At 51.5% G+C, this 20,612-nt stretch overlaps 1 protein-coding gene across 1 annotated transcript; it reads right to left on the bottom strand.

The window, feature by feature from the left end:
* Nucleotides 1-641: 641 nt before the first annotated feature.
* LOC131756925 (interferon-induced GTP-binding protein Mx2) lies at nt 642-3,110 on the bottom strand. Its single transcript, XM_067033524.1, is given in 5 exon segments — nt 642-881; nt 1,888-2,079; nt 2,081-2,123; nt 2,125-2,141; nt 3,033-3,110. Coding segments are annotated over 5 exon segments (570 nt in total).
* Nucleotides 3,111-20,612: the final 17,502 nt, after the last annotated feature.

Here is a 20,612-nt window from a genome sequence, read left to right as displayed (position 1 = left end):
TTAACACAGCAATGGAGTTCACTGCAATTAGAGAAACTACAAATTAAAAATAATATCACTCAGCCTCTTTTCTCCCGGGGGGCTGGGAAACACCATCACAGCAAATGATGAGAAGCAGGTGGCATCACTGAATTTATCAGAAAGTGACCAGCTAAGGGACACCATTCCAAACAACCAAAGTCTGGATTTAAGCCATAGCCTCAGGTAATCTCCATCATTCATTGGTTCAATGAGATATTTATTAAGTGGCTACTATGCACCAGGCACCATGCGAGATTCGGGAAATACAAGAGAATATGAACTGACCTCACCTTTCTGAGGTGTCATAGTCTAATGCAGAGGGGTGAAAAATTAACAAAGAATGACAGCAGTATTTAAGAATGCTGTAACTGGGGGCTCTGGGGCCCAAGGGCTGGAGAGCCCTCTCTTGACAGAGGACAAGGAAGACCTCCCTGTGGAGGTGACAGCTCTGTGGGTCACGGGACGTCAGATATAAACTCTGGTGCTGAGTGCAGCACAGTGAAGATGGACACAGACAGCAACAGAAAAGTCTGGCCCCAAATGAGACACCACTTCCTGTACCAACTCCCTTACAATCATGCGCATAGCAAACCCCAGCAGCACTGGTGTTCTTTTGGGATTTACCCCTTTAACTGGGGGAATTCATAGAGAGCTCCCCATGCCTGAGCCAGCTGGTAAACTTTCTCCTTAAGGAATCTCCTCTTGGCTGTCGTGTCACTTTGTTCTTGAAGCAGCCAGGAATAGTGCTGTTTTTCCTGTAGTATCTGCATCATGGCTTTCTGCAAGTAATCACCATTCTCTTGGAGCATAAAATACTGAATTATGAATGGGATCTGGTTGGTGAGATGTTTGCTGGTTTCCTGGAAGAAGGGATAAGAAGGGTCAGCTGGAGGGGTCTGGGCCCAAGGCCTGTGGCTGCAGAGAAAAGTTCTTAGATGCACGCATGGTCTACTTGCTGAGTCCTGGTGTCCCGTCCACCTCCACGCCAGTGGTCAGTACCAAACCAAGGGAAGGATCGATTTGGGTCGCCCAATTTTCCCTGCCCAGGTAATCCCTCTGGCACGAAGAACCCACCTGTAGGCTAGCAAACCCATACCACGTTCTGGACATCCCAGCCTTTCTGGGAGCTCCTCCCCTACCCCCGCTTCTCCTCCTAGGAGAGACCTCCCAGCTGTGAACCCTGGGTCCCATCTGCGAGCCGGATCGGGACCTGTGTCAGCGCTCGCCTCATTCCTTCCTTTCATCAGCATCTCCAGTTTGCCTGACAGCTGGACCCGACACCTGGGTAACTCTACTTTCTGTTCTGATGGAGAAAGGGCTTCAGGAGTTGGGCTTCTTTGCAGTTTAAAACCTACCTCCTTCTCTATGTGCCCTAATCCTTTAATCCACGGATGGAGTGTTAGAAACCACTAAGCCGACTGGGTCGCAAAATCTAGGGAAAGCCTTTTTCATTCCCACTTTGTGGAACTCGCAAATTTGAGGCACTTCAAGAGCTGAGTGCCTTCTGAACTATGAAGGGAAGCTAAACTATAACCAGTCGAGTTAGTGCTTTGCTGTGTTCTGATAATAGTAATTTTGTAATTTATGCATAACACAAAATACAAAGAACTTTGGAGATGGAATTAATTTTGAGTACATTCTCTGCTACACGAGAAAACTGATTTGGGGGCAAATTAAAAGTGCTTTGGTAAGGTTACTATAAAACTATAATGAGATAATATATGAGTAGTTTTTCACAGCCAAAGGGCTTGGTACACAGGACTGGCCTCTCCCCTCTTCGCTCAGCTAAGCAGCTGTCAACGAGGTTACCCCGCCCTCTGCTCAGCAGGGACCACGGTGCACTGTCCCCGCACCCGACATGCTCACCGAGAAATACACGTTCAGGTGGACCCAGATCTCAACAAAGGCAGAAAATGAAGGCGGATCATTTAAAAGGGGCGATTTGGACTGAAGATTCTGTGGAGCCTTTCCCACTGGGTTAAAAATCTCTTCTCAGACTCTGCTCAGAACCACGCTGTAAATCTGATCTTGACAATAAATCAGTTGCTCCATCCTGAACTTGAAGCCGCATCAGATTGTCTGCTGTTTCCACTTGTTTTGTTTATGTCTTCAATCTTATTCTGGTTGAATAAGAAAGAGAAACAGATTACTTCTCCTTTTCTCTCCCCGCCCTCCACCACGTTGTTTAAACAGCCTAGGAAGTACTATTATGTTGGACACGGAGTTAAAAATAATCCGAGGTCAAAGAAGGCCTGAGATTTTTAAATGGACTCCTACCATGGAAGGAACAGTGCTGTTTTTATCAAGTGCCCAAACAAAGATACGCGCGCGCGCGCGCACACACACACACACACACAAACACACACACACCATGGGCACACACGCTATTGGCATTTGGGCTGCAGCAGAATGGAAGTTGGAATTCTGCCAGGGGAAGCAAGGAGTTTCTTGTCAAAGCATTGACCTCTTTGGTCTTGGATTAGGGGTGAAGAGGAGGGAAGAGAGGGGGTAAGTGAAATTGCCTCGCCTCAGAGCAAAGGAGCAAGAAGAAAGCTGGAAGTAGGTGGTGGAATCGTCTTCTAGTGAATTGGTGAGGTCAGCGCACCACACTGATGGGTGGGAAGCTGTTATAGATACTAAGGGGCCCCTCGTGCGGGCACAGTCAGCTCTTCGCACACTTTTCATGTGCCGGAAGTAGCTTCTGGTCTTGGTAAACATGAGGCTGCTTTTGCGGGAGCCCTATCCCCAGACTTACCTTTTTGGATATTGGCTGCAGGTATGAGTATCCAGCTTGTAAACTCCTCTCTGATTTTGTTATATAAGCGGGACTCTTTCTCCTTTACAATTTCTTCTCCGTCTGTTAACTTTTCAATGTCCTGATTAAACACCTTAATTTTCTGAAAAATGAGATAAAAGCATCATTCTGGGCTGTAACCATATTACAGAGCTGGGATCTGGGACAGCTGAGTGTGGTGTGGGACCTGGGGCTTCAAGGGGGTCCGATGACCCACCAGCCACTTCATCCGCCAGGTGAGACCCAGGGAGGGCAGGGCAGGGCTCCCGCAAGCCACAGGCGGGGAAGCTCGCATATACGGAGGGCCACCTCGAGACGTGCAGGGCCACCAGGAAGGATGCGTCCATCTAAGGAGAAGCCAGTTTCTGTGTCCGAGGGTCACATGGGGTCCCCGGTAATCCTCACCTCAATCAGAAAGAACACTTTATCGGCTTCATTGCTGGGGATGTTGTCTCCACACTGGCGCAGCTCCTCTGTCGCCCTCTGGTGACTCTCCTTTATTTGATTCTCTGACAAAGGGAGCGATTTCTGAACAAAAGAAGAGGGAAAAAAATGAAACACTGCAGCTTAATGAAATTAGCTGACAAATTTCTTAGGTGTATTTTGGGCAGAGTCTCATTTGAGAGCATTCAAGGGGATCCGGAATTTCTATTATTGTGTGAAGCTTGTTGAGATGGACCCCTGTTAAGAGCTCAAGAAGGGTTTTGGATGCAATGCTATGCACTACAGCTTGAACCATCTGGTGTCAAGAATTCTGCAGTTTTGTCAAGTGACCAGAGCGGGGAGGAACCAGATGGGGGCCAGTTTTTGCTTTTGTTTTTTTTGTTGTGTTTGGCTCAGTGCTTTTCATTGAGAGAAAAAGTATCCTTGTGCTGACTTTAAAAAATGCACAACGTGAACAATGTGAGTTAAGTTTTATCGGGGCCAAAATGAGGACTATAGCTTGGGAGATAGCATCTCAGAGAGCTCTGACAAACTGCTCCAAAGAGTTAGGGGGGAAGGTCAGTATACATGTGATGCTGCTGAAGGGGGAGTCCATGCCATCAGGCACATATTTTTTGCAGAAGGTTCCGCTAGTCTCGTGAAGTTTACTGCTAGTCACAAGGAGCAGACGTCACCATGAAGGATTTTAGTGCTTTTCTAGATATGAGGAGATACAAGAATTGGGCTTATAAAATCTTCTCAGAACATCTAACTATCTGAAGACCTGTTCTGCCAGTTTTTCCCAGAGCACAGAGGGCCTCATTCCTGATCCCCACCCTGAGCTCCTTTCGGGGGGCCTTGAAGGTCAGCAACTGCAACAGCTCATGATTTAATCCTTGTAGAAGTAGATGGCAAGCGCCAATTTGTAGTTGATGCTTGAATATAATGGAAGATTTCTTTAGCAAAATGTTATGTTGGTGGCCATTTGAGCATTACAAACTGATAAACGATGCTTTGGTAGAGGCCACGTCTGGGTGTTGCTGTCAGGCTGGGTACAGTCCTAAGCGGTCAACATTGCTAACAACAAGTTAACGAAGAGGAGGAGCAGGAAGGATGCAGAGGGGCACCAAGGAGGGTTATCTTTGGGCCAAGCATCATTCCAAGCCCTTCACATCGCGGAGAAGCCCTGCACTGCGGTACAAAGCATGTGTCTTCATTGCCTCTTTTTCCCAAGAGAGGGACCTTAGGCTCAGAGAGCCAAACTGCTTGATATCATTGCTGAGCTGGTAAGCAGTAGAGTTCCACTTTGCATCCTGCTCACCACCTTTACGGCCCAAGCAGGTAAACACTACAGGGAAAGACACCTGTGTGAACGACGTTGGTGCAGCCAGCCAGGCAGGATGAGCTCATTGAGATTTAGAGGCAGTTTGTGGATTAGGGTACCAAGAAGTTGCTAAGGTCTCAGCCTCTCTCTCTCTCTCCAGTTTGTATTTGTATCCCTAGGCAGAAATGTATTAATTTTTTCCCTGATATTTCAAATTATCATAATTGAGTCTTGGTATAAATTTTTAAAATTAATTTAAAATAGTACAAAACTTAAATTCAAAATTTAAAATGAAATATTTAAATGCGGAGAACTATGTTATGAAAAAATTATCAAAATGCAAAGTGTTTTTGCAAAAAAGATGTTTTTCTCGATTAGACAGGGGATATAGCTTTTAGACAGGGATATGTCTTTCAGAATTCTCTGTTGCAAACTGAGGGGATTCCACTAGAATCAGTGCTCCTCAGAGTATGTTCCCCAGATCACCTGGGAGCTGAGAAAAGCAAATTCACGGGTCCCGCCTCCACCAGACCCACTGACTCCGAAACTCAGCCAGGGGCCCAGGAAGCTGAATTTAAAGAAACTTTCCAGGTAACTTTTGTGCACACACAGTTTGAGAACCACTGGCCCTTTGCAACCAAATATTCTTTGAGTATGTGTTTTCTGGCTCACAAGAATGCATCGTTTTTGCATGACTACTCATCTGGGAGCTGCAGATCAAAACTGCAATGAAATATCACTTCACATCTTTTAGGATGGTATTATCAAAAAAACAAAAGACAAGTGTTGGCAAAGATGTGGAGAAATTGGAACCCTTGTATACTGTTGATGGGAATTCAAAATGGTGCAGCCACTATGGAAAGCAGTGAGAAAGTACCTTTAAAAATTAAAAATGGGACTACCATATGATCCAGCAATCTCACTTCTGGGCATTTATTCAAAAGAATTGAAATCAAGATCTCAAAGAGATATTAGCACTCCTGTGTGCATTGTAGCACCATTCACAATAGCCAAGATGTGGAAACACGTAAATGTTCATGGAAAGGTAAATGGATAAAAAGTGTGGTAGATATATGCAATAGAATATAATTCAGCCTTTAAAAAGAAGGAAATTTTGCAATATGTGACAACATGAATGAACCTTGAGAACATTATGCTAAGTGAAATAAGCCAGTCACAGAAAGACAAATACGACACGATTCCATTCATGTGAGCTGTGTCTAAAGCTCATGCAATCAGAGAGTGGGAATGGTGGTTGCCAGGTGTTGGGGGGAGGAAGAAATGAGGAGTTGCTAACCAAAGGGCAAAAAGTTTGTTATGAAAGATAAGTAAGTTCCAGAGCTCTGCTGAAAAATATCGTGTCAATAGTTAACAATACTGCATTGTTCACTTAGACTTTTGTTAGGAGGGTGGACCTCATGATAAATGTTCTTTCCACAATAAAATTAAAATTTAAAAAATGTTTACACGATGCTTACTAAGCGCCTTCGTGATTCAAAGGGCTTTACAAGTATTTAATCATTGAACAACCAATTTTATTTTATTTTATTTTATTTATTTTTTTTTTTTTGCGGTACGCGGGCCTCTCACTGTTGTGGCCTCTCCCGTTGCGGAGCACAGGCTCCGGACGCGCAGGCGTAGCGGCCACGGCTCACGGGCCCAGGCGCTCCGTGGCACGTGGGATCCTCCCGGACCGGGGCACGAACCCGCGTCCCCTGCATCGGCAGGCAGACTCCCAACCACTGCGCCACCAGGGAAGCCCGAACAACCAATTTTAAAGAAAGGCAAATGCACCAGAAGGTTAAGCAGCTCGTCCAGGGTCACATGCCAGGTAGTCTGGTTGCTAAGTGTTTGTTTGCTGTTAATATAAATTCCCGAAGGACGCAATAGGATCATTCTTCCGGTGCTACTGTGAGTGCCTTTCCTGCAGGGGCTGAGTCCCAGCATGTGGGCACACAAGGATTAAATCTCAGATGTTCAACAACAAAGCACTTCAGCACACTTCTTTATCCAAGAGTTAACTTTCCCAGGGACCTTGAACAGTGGTTTTCAAAGTGTGGTCCCTGGGTCAGCAACGTCGACCTCAACTGGGAACTTGTTAGAAACATAAATTTGGGGGCCACACCCCAGACCTCAGAAACTCTGGGACAGGGCACAGCCAGCTGGATTTTAACAAAGTCTCGCGCAGATTCCGTTGCTCCCTCAGGGTTGAGAACCATGGGTGTGATTGTTAAAGAATCTTCTCTCTGCTTGGTGAGCAGAGGTTTCTCTCCACGTGACCCCTAACACTACTGAAAATGATCTGTTTCCTCCGTTCAGGGTAGGAGCAGAGAGAGACAAGGAACCAGGGTGGTATTTATAGAGTGCTGGCCAGAGCATGTGCTTGTGCCGTATTATTTCATCCTAACCGCAATCCTGTGAAGCATTAGCCGGATGAGAAAGCAAAAGCTCAGTGAGGCTGAGCCATCTCCCAAGGGCACAGAGCAAGTAGCAAACCTGGTCTGCAGAAATTCACCATTTTCCCACTGTCTCTCCTTAAAGCGGGAGTGACCTCTATATCTTATTACCCTTCTCCCCCCACCCCGAACTTGTTGTTCAGGAATAGCGAGCTCCTAAATAAAGTGAAAGGGAAAAAATACCCGATTCAATGGGAAAAATCCCAGTGTTTTTCAAGATTTTGTGGGACTCGAATGAGAAAGCAAGTGAAAACATTTTGAGAAACCAAAGTGTGCTCTGCCTTATGAAATATACCCTATTACAATGTTTAATCAGTGTCCTCATCAGAGTCCAAGAAAAAATGGCTTGTATAAGTAAGCCAATCAATGTAACACCGAAATAAAGACGAGGGTAGGTTATGCTGATTGTATAGTTTTTATATATAATTTGGTAAGCATCTAGGCCAATTCTGGTAGGCGGGGCTGCTTTCCATGGAGTCCAAGGTCGTCCTAAAGAATCTTACCTGAAGTACGGATGTGTCTGAAAGAACATCATTTCCTTCTTGGTTGCTTCGGCCAAGCTCGGCTTGCTCGTGACCTCCTGCTGACCCCGGCACTTCACTATCGTGTAGCCTTTCCTGAGACGGTGTGTGAGGTCCCGCATGACTGTCAGGACGCCTTTCTCGGCGCCCTTGTCCACTAGATCTGGTTTGGTCAGGATTCCTGTGAGGTGATTGGAGAAGGGCACTGGAGAGGTTGGTTCTCTACTCAAACATATTGAATGCCGCTGGGCTACGGGATCTGTTACGGGCCGTGAACAGCAAAGCCGCCTGCAGCCTTGAATGCTCAGCGCCTGCCAGCCCATTCATTCATTCATTCCATCGTCACTCCTCTGACTTGTACTTTGCTTCACTCACCCAGTCACTCAACTCATTAACTGCCTTGTGTAACAAATGTCTCTTGGGTGCCTGCTGGGTGCCAGACGCTTAGGCAGCATACGTCACCAGAACCGACCCACTCCATCACCATGCTTCCAAAAACACGCCATCCCCTCCTGTAAGGGGGGTCTGTGCCCTCTCTCTAATGTCTCCTGTCACAGACTCTCTCTGCCCCTTCCGGTGGGTACCTCCTTCGGTAGCCTCCCTGCCTTCCTCTCTCATGTTCCTGCCCTCACTCCTTCTTGCTCACATTGGACCACAAGCTTCGATTTCCAGGTGACTGTGTTCCTGATTGACACTTGGTTTGCTTCCACACTTTGGCTGTTGTGAATAAGGCTGCTGTGTACATGAGTGTATATTCCATTTCCTTTTTAAACCTGGCACACTTTTCTCTATTTCTGTACTTGACCTAGGATGCGTGGAAAATATGCATTGATGTTATAATGCTGTTTGGGATATACTAAGGTCAGATTGTGTATACTCTATGGTTCTAGCACTTAGCTGAATTTATAACAATAATAGCTAATATTTAGCAAGAACTTTGGGTTATTAGAGTTTGTGGCTAATGAGAAGAACAGAAAACTACGACTGGTGTTACTCAATTTCTATGGAGACACTGATATCCAAATAGATCAACCTACTGAACAGATTATATTATCTTCTGTGGTCATCAATAAGACACCCCTAATGGCTTATAAATGCACAATGACCGGTGACCCCAAACCTGAGTTTTCTCTCTGGTTCAATGTGTTCTAGACACCTGTAGAAGTCAGCAGCTAACAGGGCACAAGTGTAGTCTGGCATATAATAACACATTACACTTGAGCTGTATTCCCCTAGCGTTATTTTTATCCTTACTGGAAGACTAGGCATTTGTTGAGGAAAAAGTGGAAAAGGCAATGATATACTGAGTATCCATTTAGTCTAGGAAAATGACTTGCAAATTTTCAGGAAGGCGAACTCGACGGGTAGGTGAAGTAATTGGGAGAGAAGTGATATTGAATAATAATATTAAAAAATTTTAGAATAGCAGCTATTATTTGCCCAAGGATATATGTAGCCAGTAAGTGGTAGAACAAGGATTCAAACTCGGGCAGTCTGTGCTCTTAAACCAAGTGCCCTATAATGCCTTCCAGAGTGACTTTTTTTTAAAAAAAAAAAAAAGAAATTTAAGGGAAGCATTATACTTGAATATAAATTCTGCAGACACCTGTGCTCCGATGTAAGCCTGGAAGTATGTTCCCTGAGTGTGTTCATACAGGCCCTGGGAAAGTCTTTTCCATGCACCAAGGACTCACAAGAACTTTACCTGTGGAATTGCAGAGCTGATGGGCCACTTTCTCCTTTCTGGACCATTGTGGGAGAGCAAATAAGGCATTTCTCCTCCCCCATCCAGAATGGTTCAAGAATGCAAATAAGGGACACTAGGAAGGAGGGCAAAGAACCTCCAAACGTTGGCCACACATCTAACCCTGACTGAGGCTGACCCATCTGCTGTGCTCGACTTCACCCCAAGCCCACGGAGCTTCCCTGGGAACAGCACTTGGATCTAAGGCAGGATGTGGGCGCCTCTAACAGAGCTACATTCCGGGACCTTCTAAATATATGAGGGGTCTCCCCCTGGCTTCCTGTCCTCCAGAAGCTTGGTTCTTTCTTCTTACCTACGGTCCTGTCTCCATCGGGGTCCACCTCCTGAGCCACGCTCAGTGCCTCCGTGATGGCAATCTCCACGTTGCAGGGGACCACCACGAAGTTGATTGTCTGCTGCCTCTGGATGTACTTTTTGATGAGTGCCTGGATCTGATGCCAAGGAATCACAAAGGAAGAACAAGTCTCTGGTCACCCAAGAGCACGGCTAGACATCCCAGAGCCTGACCCAGTTTTTACACGTCTGGGCTTTGCCTTAGCCTGTCCCCTTCCTCTGGGATGTCCACCCACTTGCCCTTAGTGAGCTCTCTGTTGATGTCCTAGTTATCCTCCAAAGCTCATCGCTGATATTTCTTCTTTCTCAAAGACTCCCTGATTCCTATGGCTAGATGAGACCCCTCCTTCATCGACAGATCTTCCCTGTGACGCCCCTGAGAGTATGTCAGGAAGAAGCAGCGTATGCTCTGACCCCGGGCAAGCATCTTTCTCATACCCTAGGAAGTCCCACCCGTCTGCTGAATGAAGCGGGGTAAGAAGTGTGGAATTAGACCCTTAACACAGTAAGGGAACTGACCTAGCTACACTGCTCCTAGAGAGACAGAGAATGCTGATTTGGATATAGGAAGAAAGAGTAATTTAACTGCCCAAGAGAGTGGAGCTAGCAGAGACCCCATCCAGAAGGGGCTGACACAATCCTAGTTGGGCTATGGTTGAGTTCCCAACACTGGAAGTGCCTCTCCCGTAAAAGGGAAGAGGGCAGTGAAGTGACCCCAGTCCTAGGGCAGGAGGGTATCATCTTCTCCCCGCCCTCCACCTTGTCCCTTTACACCCTGGACCCCAACCCCGCTCCTGAGACCATCCTTGTCTCCTTGGCCTCTATGTGAGCTGGCCTGGCAAAGCTTGACAAGGCTGCTCTTGGGGTGAACTCAGCCCAAAGAGCATGTGTGACTCTGGCATCCCAGTGACGACTGTGTCCTCAGGCAACCTTAGCGGGGAAGGTCTTTGGCCAAGAAGCCCAAGGCTCAGAGGCTGTCGGTTTGTACTGGGTCACCGCCGGGCTGCAGTTCTCATTCCCGTGCAGCGTGCTGGCCTTTCTGTCCCGATCAACGAGAGCAGTCTGTCTTCCGATTGACTTACGTAGCGTTAGTTTAAAAAACTGTTGCTAAAATGGGCAGATCCCACGTAAAAGTCCGATTTCTGGCTTCTTTCAAATATCGGGATGGTGGTAACACCCGGCCAACGTTCTCCCAGGACAACACGGGTCAGGGCGTCAACACCTATACACCTCCAGCGCCACTGAGTCAACTTCGCCTCTTTCCATGACCTGCCAGGCCCTTGTCGGAATCTGAGGATGAGGTCCCCAGCCCTAGATGGTCCTACCCCGGTCTCCTCCCCAACGACTCAGAGCGAGGGCTGGGAAGATGCACCAGAGCCCTTGGCGCTGCCGGCAGCGACCTCAGAAGTCTCCCCAACTTAGCGTGGGACCCATTCCCAAGTTCCAGAAAGGCTCACCTTTCCTGGGGCTGGTTTCCCACGGCCGCCCTGGTGATGCCGGGAAGATCAACGAGGGTCAGATCTGCAGCCTCAGGAGAGGTGATCTCCAGACTAATGAGCTCGTGGCTGATGCCAACTCCGTTGCCAGCCAGGGCATCCTGGGCTACAGAGACCGAGAGAAGAAAAACCGAGAGTCCAAATGAACAACCTAACCTAGCAGAAGCGGTGAAACCCGTGGGCAGCTTCATGTTTCACCTACGTTGGGGGACAGCCCTGATGTGAGAAACAGGCAGGAAACTTAGGGCAGAGCCCCGATGAGTTGCCTAATTCTTTAGAGATAGCAGTTGGGGTCGGGGGCATGACAAGCAGGCTGCTCCTTTGTAAACCTTTCAGGGTCGCTACCTAAGATACGATTTTCCAACTTTGTACCGAAGTGTACCGTACGTACGGGAAAGCACCCGTTGTCTTAGGCACGTGGCTTGGTGAGTTTCACGGGCCGGACCCTACATTGGTGCTTACAGCTGAGGGCTCTTCCTTTTCATTTCCACGTGCTATTCCACCCTGTGCCTTGATCCAGTCTACTGTCGATGGACATTGGGTGGTTTCCAATGGGGGGTGGCGGGGGTGGGGGTCAGCGATCACACGAGTGCTGCTATGAAAATTCTGGAACCTTCCTTTTGGTACAGCTTTTGGCCGGGGGTGTACTCAGGACTGGAGTTTTGGGGCATCTTGGGGTGTGCACACCTCCAGCCTTAGTGGATATTGTGCCAGTTTTCCAAAGTGGTTACAGCAACTTACCCTCCACCAACAGTGGACCAGAGTTCCAAGATACTATTCTAAAGATGCTCATTCTACACCCGTACACGGAACGTTCACCCAAGCTGGCTCCCATGGCGCTCTGCTAGTCCTGCCCACAGAGCTCACGGCTAGAGAGGGTCTGGGCGGATCTCGACAGGGCCGCAGGAGGTGCCGGGCACGAGGCGGCCCAGGACAGGCACGGCCTGCACAGAGGGTGCAGAGCTTTTATTATGTGAAGCTAGGAAACTTGCCAGTTGAGGGTCTCAAGAAGTTTCTGTTCGGAGGGGTGGATGCTAGAATTGGGGCAGCACTTCTCTATTTTGGCGGGGGGGATCCCTCTGGTGAGCCAGCTGAGACAACAGGATTCTCGGGGTGCTGAGCCCACAGAGTCATGTGAAAACCCCAGCCTCAGATGCTAAGTTTATTGCTTGGTAAGGAAGAAGCCCGTCTCCCCAGAATGGAAGCTGTGGCAGCGGAGTTCCCTGTTATGGTCAGGGTTAATGTTTGCCTGCCTGGCTGAGCCCAGCTTGAGAGCAGGAAGCGGGAGAAGCCTGGGGGAGGGGTGGGCATGCTCAGGGACCCGGGGGGCAGGGTTGCGAGGGGGTGACCTCCCGGGTCCCCTCTGAGCAGGTCCAGAAGTGGGTTCCAGGAGCAACTGAGCCTTTTGATCATTCTGTGGTTACCTAAGGCTAATCTCAACTGTTGGCTGTGCTTCCAGAAATGACGGGTGGGTGGGCTCAGCGCTGGGGGAAGCTGCATCGGATGGAGGCAGGGGCGTGGCCACAGGCCACCAGCCATGGTAGGTTCGAGCAGCTCCCTGGGACACACATACCCAGCAGTGACCAGGGTAGCTGGGGCCGGGGGTCCTGTAGGGGACACTTCCCAGAGGAGGGGCAGGTAAACTGAGACCCAAAGAAAGAGGAGGAGTTAGGCAGACAAGGAGGAGGGACAGCATGTGAGGGATGTGGCATTTGAGGCAGGGGGACCGGCGCGTGGCAAAGGCTGGAAAGAGGAGACGGGTGCGCTTGCCGTGGAGCCGGAGAGGCCCCGCTGACCGGCGATGACTGGGGTTGGGGGGGCCGACCTGCAGCCACCCACGGGGCCCTACCTTCACGTACTTCTCTCTCCACCTGTGAGGGGTCTTGCACCTGGAGCTCCGTCTTCCGGCAGCGCATCCTCCCGGTCCACTTGCACGCCTGCTTTGTCAGTTTCAGCACCAGCGGACACCTGGTTATGATCCCTGAGAGAGAGTTCCCCAAACATCCTAAGTTGCCCTTAAACAGAAGCGTTCACAGGTGCCCTTTGCTCTTATTCCCGCCGGTGTCCCCAGAGGCCTCACCTGAACTCTCTAGGGCCTAGTCCAAGCCCCATCACTTTCCCCCGGGGCCCTAGAAAGGCCTGGGGCGTGGTCCAGGTGGAAGCCCAGGGCCAGGACAGGCAGGACGTGAAGCGGTGAGATCTGCCTGACCCTGTCCGGCCCCTCCAAGCCTCTCGCGTTCGGGCGTGGAGGGAGCACACGGCACTGTCCTACAAGGCAGGTATGCCCAGGGCTACCTGCCTGCCTCACAAGACTGCCGTGGCCTCACTGGCCTCCAGACTCTCTGCTCTGCTGTTTCTCTCCCCACAATGCTGAACCAGGGTGGAGAGGAGGAGCCCTGTCCCCACCCTGACTCCATCACGTGTCAGGCACTGGGCCAGGTGGGAAACTCACAGGAGACTCTGGAGAGTAAAGGACCAGCTGCCTGGTCGGGAGGAGGCACAGGCCCGGGGTCTCTTACTGGGGGCTGTGCAGGGTCCAGGCAGCCCTCCGGCATCTCCACTCCATCCTCTGTGCCCAGGAGGCAGCCCTGGCCCCTGGGTTCTGGCTGGGTTTGGCCAATGAGCAGTTCTGGCCAGAGATGGGAATGAGGGAGGGAACCAGGACAGGGGAACCTCCACCCACTACAGGATGCCATCTCTTTCCATCTTTTTTTCCTTTATAATTATTTTCTTAAATCAGAAATATACAACAGCTTTTTAACTCTACACACACTTTAAAAATGGTTAAAGGAAACAGGGACTTCCCTGGCGGTCCAGTGGTTAAGACTCTGCACTCCCAACGCAGGGAGCTCGGGTTCCATCCCGGGGTGGGGAACTAGATCCTGCACCTGCACAGCATGGCCAAACAAAACAATTTTTTAAAGGAAACATTGTATCTTAGCGCACTGTGATCCTGGCTGATAGCTTCTCAAAGTGTTCAGAAAATTCTTCAAAAAGACTTCACATGTTACCTGAAACTCGCAAGTTAACAAGATCAAAGAAGAAATGCTTGGACCCTCTTAGAAAGATGACTAGAAAGAAACCGACTGATACAGGCCCAGCGACCACTACTGACGGGTGAAAGAGGACTCAGAAACTAAGGGCAAACAGGAACATCCAGGGCCGTGCCCCCAGGCCCCCTGCCCACACCATGCACTCCAGACACAGCGTCCAGGGCCTGGGAGAGCTGCCCCCCTAGGGGCCTTCCCAGCAACCTCCCCTGAGCCCACCGGTCCCCGGGAGGCCTTGCGGCTTGCAGGAGGCTGGCCCGGCAGAGCTTACCGCTGCCTCTGGGAAGGGCGACCCCCCCCACCCCCGCCCCGACACTGCCTCCTGCACGGAGCTCTTGCCCGAGCTCTGGTCCCGGATGTCAGCGATGGGGGGCGGGGCCAGGTCCTGCTCCACGCCCAGGGCCCGCAGGGAGTCGATGAGGTCGATGCAGGGCCGCACCTTCTCCTCATACAGGCTGTACAGCTTCTATCCTCAAGCCTCTGGAAGAGACACGACAGACTTCACGGTCTTGGCCTCTGATGGGGCTCCCACCACCTTCGGGGATTTGTGGCCCAATGGATGGATGTACTGATGTTGGCTTAGACGCAGGAGGGATGAGAGGTGGATCTGGATGTGCCTGCAGGGAGGCCCCTGTGCTCTCTTCCTGAGGAGGCTTTGCTTCTGCTGCTGGGGGGAATATTTGGCTGGGGCTGGAGATGGAGGTGCCCGTCTGAGTAGGCCAGCTGGCGCCAAGGGGCAGGCGTTCCCAGCTGGAGGAAGGAGAGGAGCGGGCCCACGGCTGCCGAGCTGGGGCAGGGTGGGGGGGGCAGGCTGGCAGGGATGACGGCGTCAGTCATAGCTGGAGGCAAATCTCCCAGGAAGGAGACCCCAGCACAGGGAACGGAGCCCCCAGATTCATGTCCAGGAAGGCCACTGCTGCCCCCAGAGACTGTGTGTGTCCCTGGTGCTTGCTGGAAGCGCCCAGGAGAGAGGGGGACACCAGTAGTGCTCCTGGGGCTGGACCAGATTTGCAGGTTTTATTTCCCGCCCTGCCCCGCCCCGCCAGCCCCCGGGGCCTGCTGGGATGCGCCCTTCCCGACCATACCTGCGCCCGACTTACCTTTGACGTCTGCCGGTGCCCATTTCCTCCCGGCTGCTGATGGTTCAGATTCAGCAGATTGAAGTCCTTGGCGAGGAAAACCGGGTCCTTCCCTTCCCCTGCCAGCTTGGGGGGTACCTCATCTGTCCAGGGGCTGCGCCCGGTGGCAGTAGTGGCTGCCGCTGGAAGGAATTCAGTTCTTCTTTGGGACGGTGTTGGGAGGAAACTGGGCTGCACGTAGGGCTTAGGCACCAGCTGTCGGCTCGGGAGCCGGTGGGTGCGGTCACCGCTGCTCAGCACCTCGGATCTTCCTGGCAAGCTCTACAAAGACACAAGTTGGGAACGTGGCCCACACGTCCCCCAGCAGACCTCCCCAGGGCTGCATTTTTTTCCAGCTCTGCCTTGCCCAACCCCGTACAGCCCACCCTCTGCACACAGGGGAGGCCAGTAGCCCAGCAGAGGCCCCGTCTGCAGGAGGGGCGGAGGGCGCCACACAGGCACAGAGCACAAGAGGGGCCTCCATGGGCCCCCAGGGCCTGGGGACAAGTGAACTCCACGCTTCCACAGGAGAGTTTGAGTGTCCCGCTGTCACTTCTGATGGGCTCCGTGTCACCCGAGGTTCAGGACTGGACAGGAGGCCGTAAGGCTCGGAGAGATGACAGGCAGCCCCCCCGGGTCCGTTTGAAGCCAGTCTCTGCCCTGCCATCACTGTTTCTCACACAGACTAGCTCAGGCTGCTGGGGAGCCTGGGAGAAATGGTTGATTGGGTCTCTTGCTTCTCCATGGGGCCTCTACAATCAGGTAGCCAGCACCCTAGAAAGAGCTGGCGGTATTGAGTGCCGGCCTCACCCAGCGCTGCTCTAAGATGCTCTTTTTATTTTCACAACAACCCTACGTGTTAGCTCCTAATCTTCATTTTTCCAGGTCAAGAAGCCGAAGCGCAGAGGTCTGGTTTCTGGCCTAAGTCAGGGCCCAGAGACCAGCCAGCGGCTCTGGGTCGTGAACCCTTTCCTGCTATGACCTCCACGGGGAGGGGAGTGGACACGGTGAGTTGAATGGCTCCAACCCCTGCCAAATGCATGTCCACCTGGACACGTGAGTGTGACCTTATTTGGAAAAAGGCCGCTTACAGATGTAATTGATAAGAATTTGGAGATGAGGGTGGGCCCGAAATCCAAGAAGAGACAGGCAGAGAGGATCTGAGACCCAGAGACCCACGGCCAGAGGCCGACAGAGGCGGAGATTGGAGGGATGCCGCCCCAAGCCGAGGAACCCCAAGGTGGGCAGGAACCCCAGAAGCCGGGATAGAGGTCTGGAAGGGATCCTCCCTCACGCTTCCAGGAGGAACTAATTCTGCCGACGCCTTGACCTGGAACTTCCGAACCAGGAGAGAATAAATGTCTTGTTTTATGCGTCCAAGTTTGGGGAATTTTTTTATGCCAGCCCCAGGGCACACTAACCAGTGGGGTGGATTGGAGTCTTGAGGTGGCCCCTCGCCCGTAGCTGGCCTTTGGGGCGTCCACTTGTACCCCGTGTCCAGCTGTGGTCCTGCAGTCCAGCCCTCTGTCCGTCCCCTCTACTCGACAGCGGCCCCTGTGCACACATTGTGGCCCTTTTCCTTCTAAACCCCTGGTCTCATCATGTCACTGCCCTTTCTAAAAATCTCTGTCATGTTTTCTTTCAGAGCAGAGTTCCTAAAAAATTTGGTCCTAACCTACCTTTTCATATTTTGTAGCATCTCTGAATGCTGGGCTGAACAGTCTGCCTTCCTCAGACTCTGCACGTATGCGCTCACATTCACAACGTTGCGTGTGCCACTGACCTGTTTTTAAAAATGAGGGTGATTTGTTCATTCATTCATTCATTCATTCATTCAACAAGTATGCTTTGGGGACTGATACGGGCTGACTCATGTCCCCGAGTTCCTATGTTGGAGTCCTATCTCCCAGGACCTGAGTGTGTCTGTACTGGAGATATGGCCTTTAAAGGGGAGACTGAGGTAGAATGAAGCCACTAGGGTGGGTCCTAATCCAATCTGACTGTCTTTATGAAAAGAGGGGATTAGAACCCAGAGGTGTGCCGCCAGCCGCGGCGGGTCCTCAAAGTGCAGCAACAATCGACCAGAGAGGGTAGGGAACTGAACGCACCAAGGTATGGGATCAGAAGGGCACAGACAACTGATGGTTGCAAGGCAAATTTAATAGCAAAGCACAGCCATATATATACCCCTAAAGCAGGGACTTTGCACAGTCGTTGTAAAGCGGGGACTTTGCACAGTCGTTGTAAAGCGGGGACTTTGCACAGTCGTTGTAAAGAGGGGACTTTGCACAGTCGTTGTAAAGCGGGGACTTTGCATAGACGTGGTAAAGCGGGGACTTTGCACAGACGTTGTAAAGCGGGGACTTTGCACAGACGTTGTAAAGCGGGGACTTTGCACAGTCGTTGTAAAGAGGGGACTTCGCACAGACGTTGTAAAGCGGGGACTTCGCACAGTCGTTGTAAAGCGGGGACTTCGCACAGTCGTTGTAAAGCGGGGACTTCGCACAGACGTTGTAAAGCGGGGACTTCGCACAGTCGTTGTAAAGCGGGGACTTCGCACAGACGTTGTAAAGCGGGGACTTCGCACAGTCGTTGTAAAGCGGGGACTTCGCACAGACGTTGTAAAGCGGGGACTTTGCACAGACGTTGTAAAGCGGGGACTTTGCACAGTCGTTGTAAAGCGGGGACTTTGCACAGTCGTTGTAAAGCGGGGACTTTGCACAGACGTTGTAAAGCAGGGGCTTTGCATAACCTTTGTTCTGTGGAACTAGTCTTTCATCTTAGGCTCAGTCGCCACCATATCTGCATCAGCGGGTTTATCTTCTAGGTTTAGTCGCCACCTTATCTGCATCAGCGGGTCTATCGCTTGTTCCACAAAGGCACCAATTTCCCCTCCAGGGTTGCTTTTCCTAGCTTTAGGGAACAACCAGGGACTCCCGGTAACTGAGCAGGTCCCTGGAGCGATTTGGCCAAAGGCCATCCCCTTTTTTACGTTCACACCATAAAGTCCAGGATGCATACCAAGGAGAGTACAATCGGGCCCGAGGCTTATGAGGGTCTTAATGGCGCCTTCCTCAGAGGGCAATGCTCACCACAGAGGTGTACAGAGGAAAGAGCACGTGAGGACACAGGGAGAGGACAGCCGTCTACACACCCAGGAGAGAGGCCTCAGGAGAAACCAACCCTAGCGACCCATTGATCTTGGACTCTTGACCTCCAGACTGTGAGAAAATAAATTTCTGTTGTTTGAGTCACCCAGCCTGTGGCACTTTGTTAGGGTGTCCTGAGCAAACTAATACAAGGACCTACTGTGTGCCAGGTAGCTCCTGCCATGGGGGTACAGTGGTAATCAAGCCAGATAAAGTCCCTGCTTCTAGTATATACATTCTGTCAGGGACACCCCCCAAACAAATAAGCCAACCAACAATGATATAACCCCAGGTGACGATGAAGTGGCTGGAAGAAAGGTAGTGGCTTATAGAGCCAGGGGTCAGATGTCAGGGGGTCGGGGGTCTGTTTCAGGGTGTGTCTGTGTACAGGAAATGAAGGAGCAGAGGAGCAAACATTTGAGGACCTGGGAGGAGCCTTCCTGGCAGAGGGAACGTAAGTGCAAATGTCCTGAGGTCAGTTTGAGCTCAGGGAACTGGGAGAAGCGCCCCTTTCTCCTGGGGGGCTCTGAAAGCCCAGCCCAGGGCCACCTCCTTTCTTGGGAGGGGGCTGGCCTCTCTGCCTCGTCCTGTCTGGGCTGTGCCCTGGCCTTTCCTGCCATTGTTAGGGCTGGACCTGACACTTGGGTTTGGGCTGGAAGAAGGCAGAGAAGGTCTTCTACCTGCGCTCCTTTGAGTGGTCAGCCCCACTGACCCGGAGACTGTAAGTGTAGGGGGATCCCCAGGTTTGGCCCTGCTCCCCGGGGAGCCCTGTGAAGGCGGTCAAGTGGAAGGAGCACCCTTACCTCTGTGTTCAAATCCTAAGCCAGCACCTCTGTTCCCTCCCGTGCATGAGGGGCAGTGAGACCGCTCCGCAGAACCTCACGAGGGAACCGGTGGGAAGGCCAACCTCACAGCCAGCCTGTCAGCCGATCCCGATGTTTGGGGCTGCGTGGAAATGATGCAGGCACTACCTGGCCAGGAACCGCTGGCACCTAGCCCTCGGAGGGCCCCGTGGCCTAAGCTAGCTTTAGAGGAAAAGGCTCTCAGACAGCCCCTCCCTCTGGTTGGAGGCCCAAAATAAATCTGGGTGTTTTCCAGCTGTTTTGCATCCTCCCGTCTTTCTTCATTTCTCTGAGTGCCTGAGGTTTAGCCTTTGGTGTGCCCTGCATCTCACAGGCTCCCACGCTACCACACTCTCCAGTGAAATTCTTCGTTTTACAAAACACCCAGCCTTCCGGCAAGTATCAAGACAAAATATGATCTCATGCGAAACATCTCTGCTTTTTCTCAATTCATAAAATTAATTCATATGCCCTAAAGGACATATCCAGCGGAGTTCCCTGGTGGTCTAGTGGTTAGGATTTGGTGCTTTCACTGCTGTGTCCCAGGTTCAATCCCCGGTCGGGGAACGGAGATGCGTGGTGTGGCCCCCTCCCGCCCCCAAAAAAGAACATTTCCAGGGATTTATTTAATCTCCTTAATATAAGGAAATTATAGTAAAATTACATGAACTTCCTTCATATAAAAACTCGAGAGATTACTTTGCAGAGGGCCCAGCTGGGGGAGCTGGCCCTCCTGGTGAATCGCGCGCTTCTTTTGGTCAAAGAGGGCAAGAGGCCACGTGTGTCGCACGCAGCCTGGGCCTGGGGAGTGTGGAGGCTCGGGACAGGTTGTGGGCGGTCGCAGCTGCTTCTGGCTTGGCTTCGCGCCTTGGCTCCTGTCCCCAAGGCCTTAACAAAGAGTATTCCGGTGTTACGGTTTGGCCGCGGCACTTCTGAAAACAACTTAGAGCGGGGCATGAAAGAGCTGGTCTCGGGGAGTCTGTATGTCCTCTGCCTTTTCTGGGGGGAGGGCGTGGGAGTTGGAGGCTCCAGGGTCGGGGGGGAAGAGGCTGCAGCTGAAGAGGCAGTGGTTCCACAGAGAGGCTGGGGGGTGTCTGCCCCTACTGCCCACCTAGATCCGTGCAGGGGCAGCGGGCTGTGTCCACTGACGAGAGCGTGTCCAGCAGCCCAGGGGTGGGCAAAGGGGGGACTGGCGGGGAAGCCACGGCAGGAGGATGGGTGGAGGAGGCGGACGGAGGGACCACTGAAGGGGGAGGAGAGAATCGCGGTGAGTCGTCCCCGGCCCCTCCGTGTGTCCTCCATCACCTGCAAGGACGGAGG

Source organism: Kogia breviceps, chromosome 5 (assembly GCF_026419965.1).
Source record: "Kogia breviceps isolate mKogBre1 chromosome 5, mKogBre1 haplotype 1, whole genome shotgun sequence".
NCBI lineage: Eukaryota > Metazoa > Chordata > Mammalia > Artiodactyla > Physeteridae > Kogia > Kogia breviceps.
The sequence above is the reverse complement of the archived record's forward strand: the minus strand, read 5'-3'. Positions and strand labels throughout refer to the sequence as shown.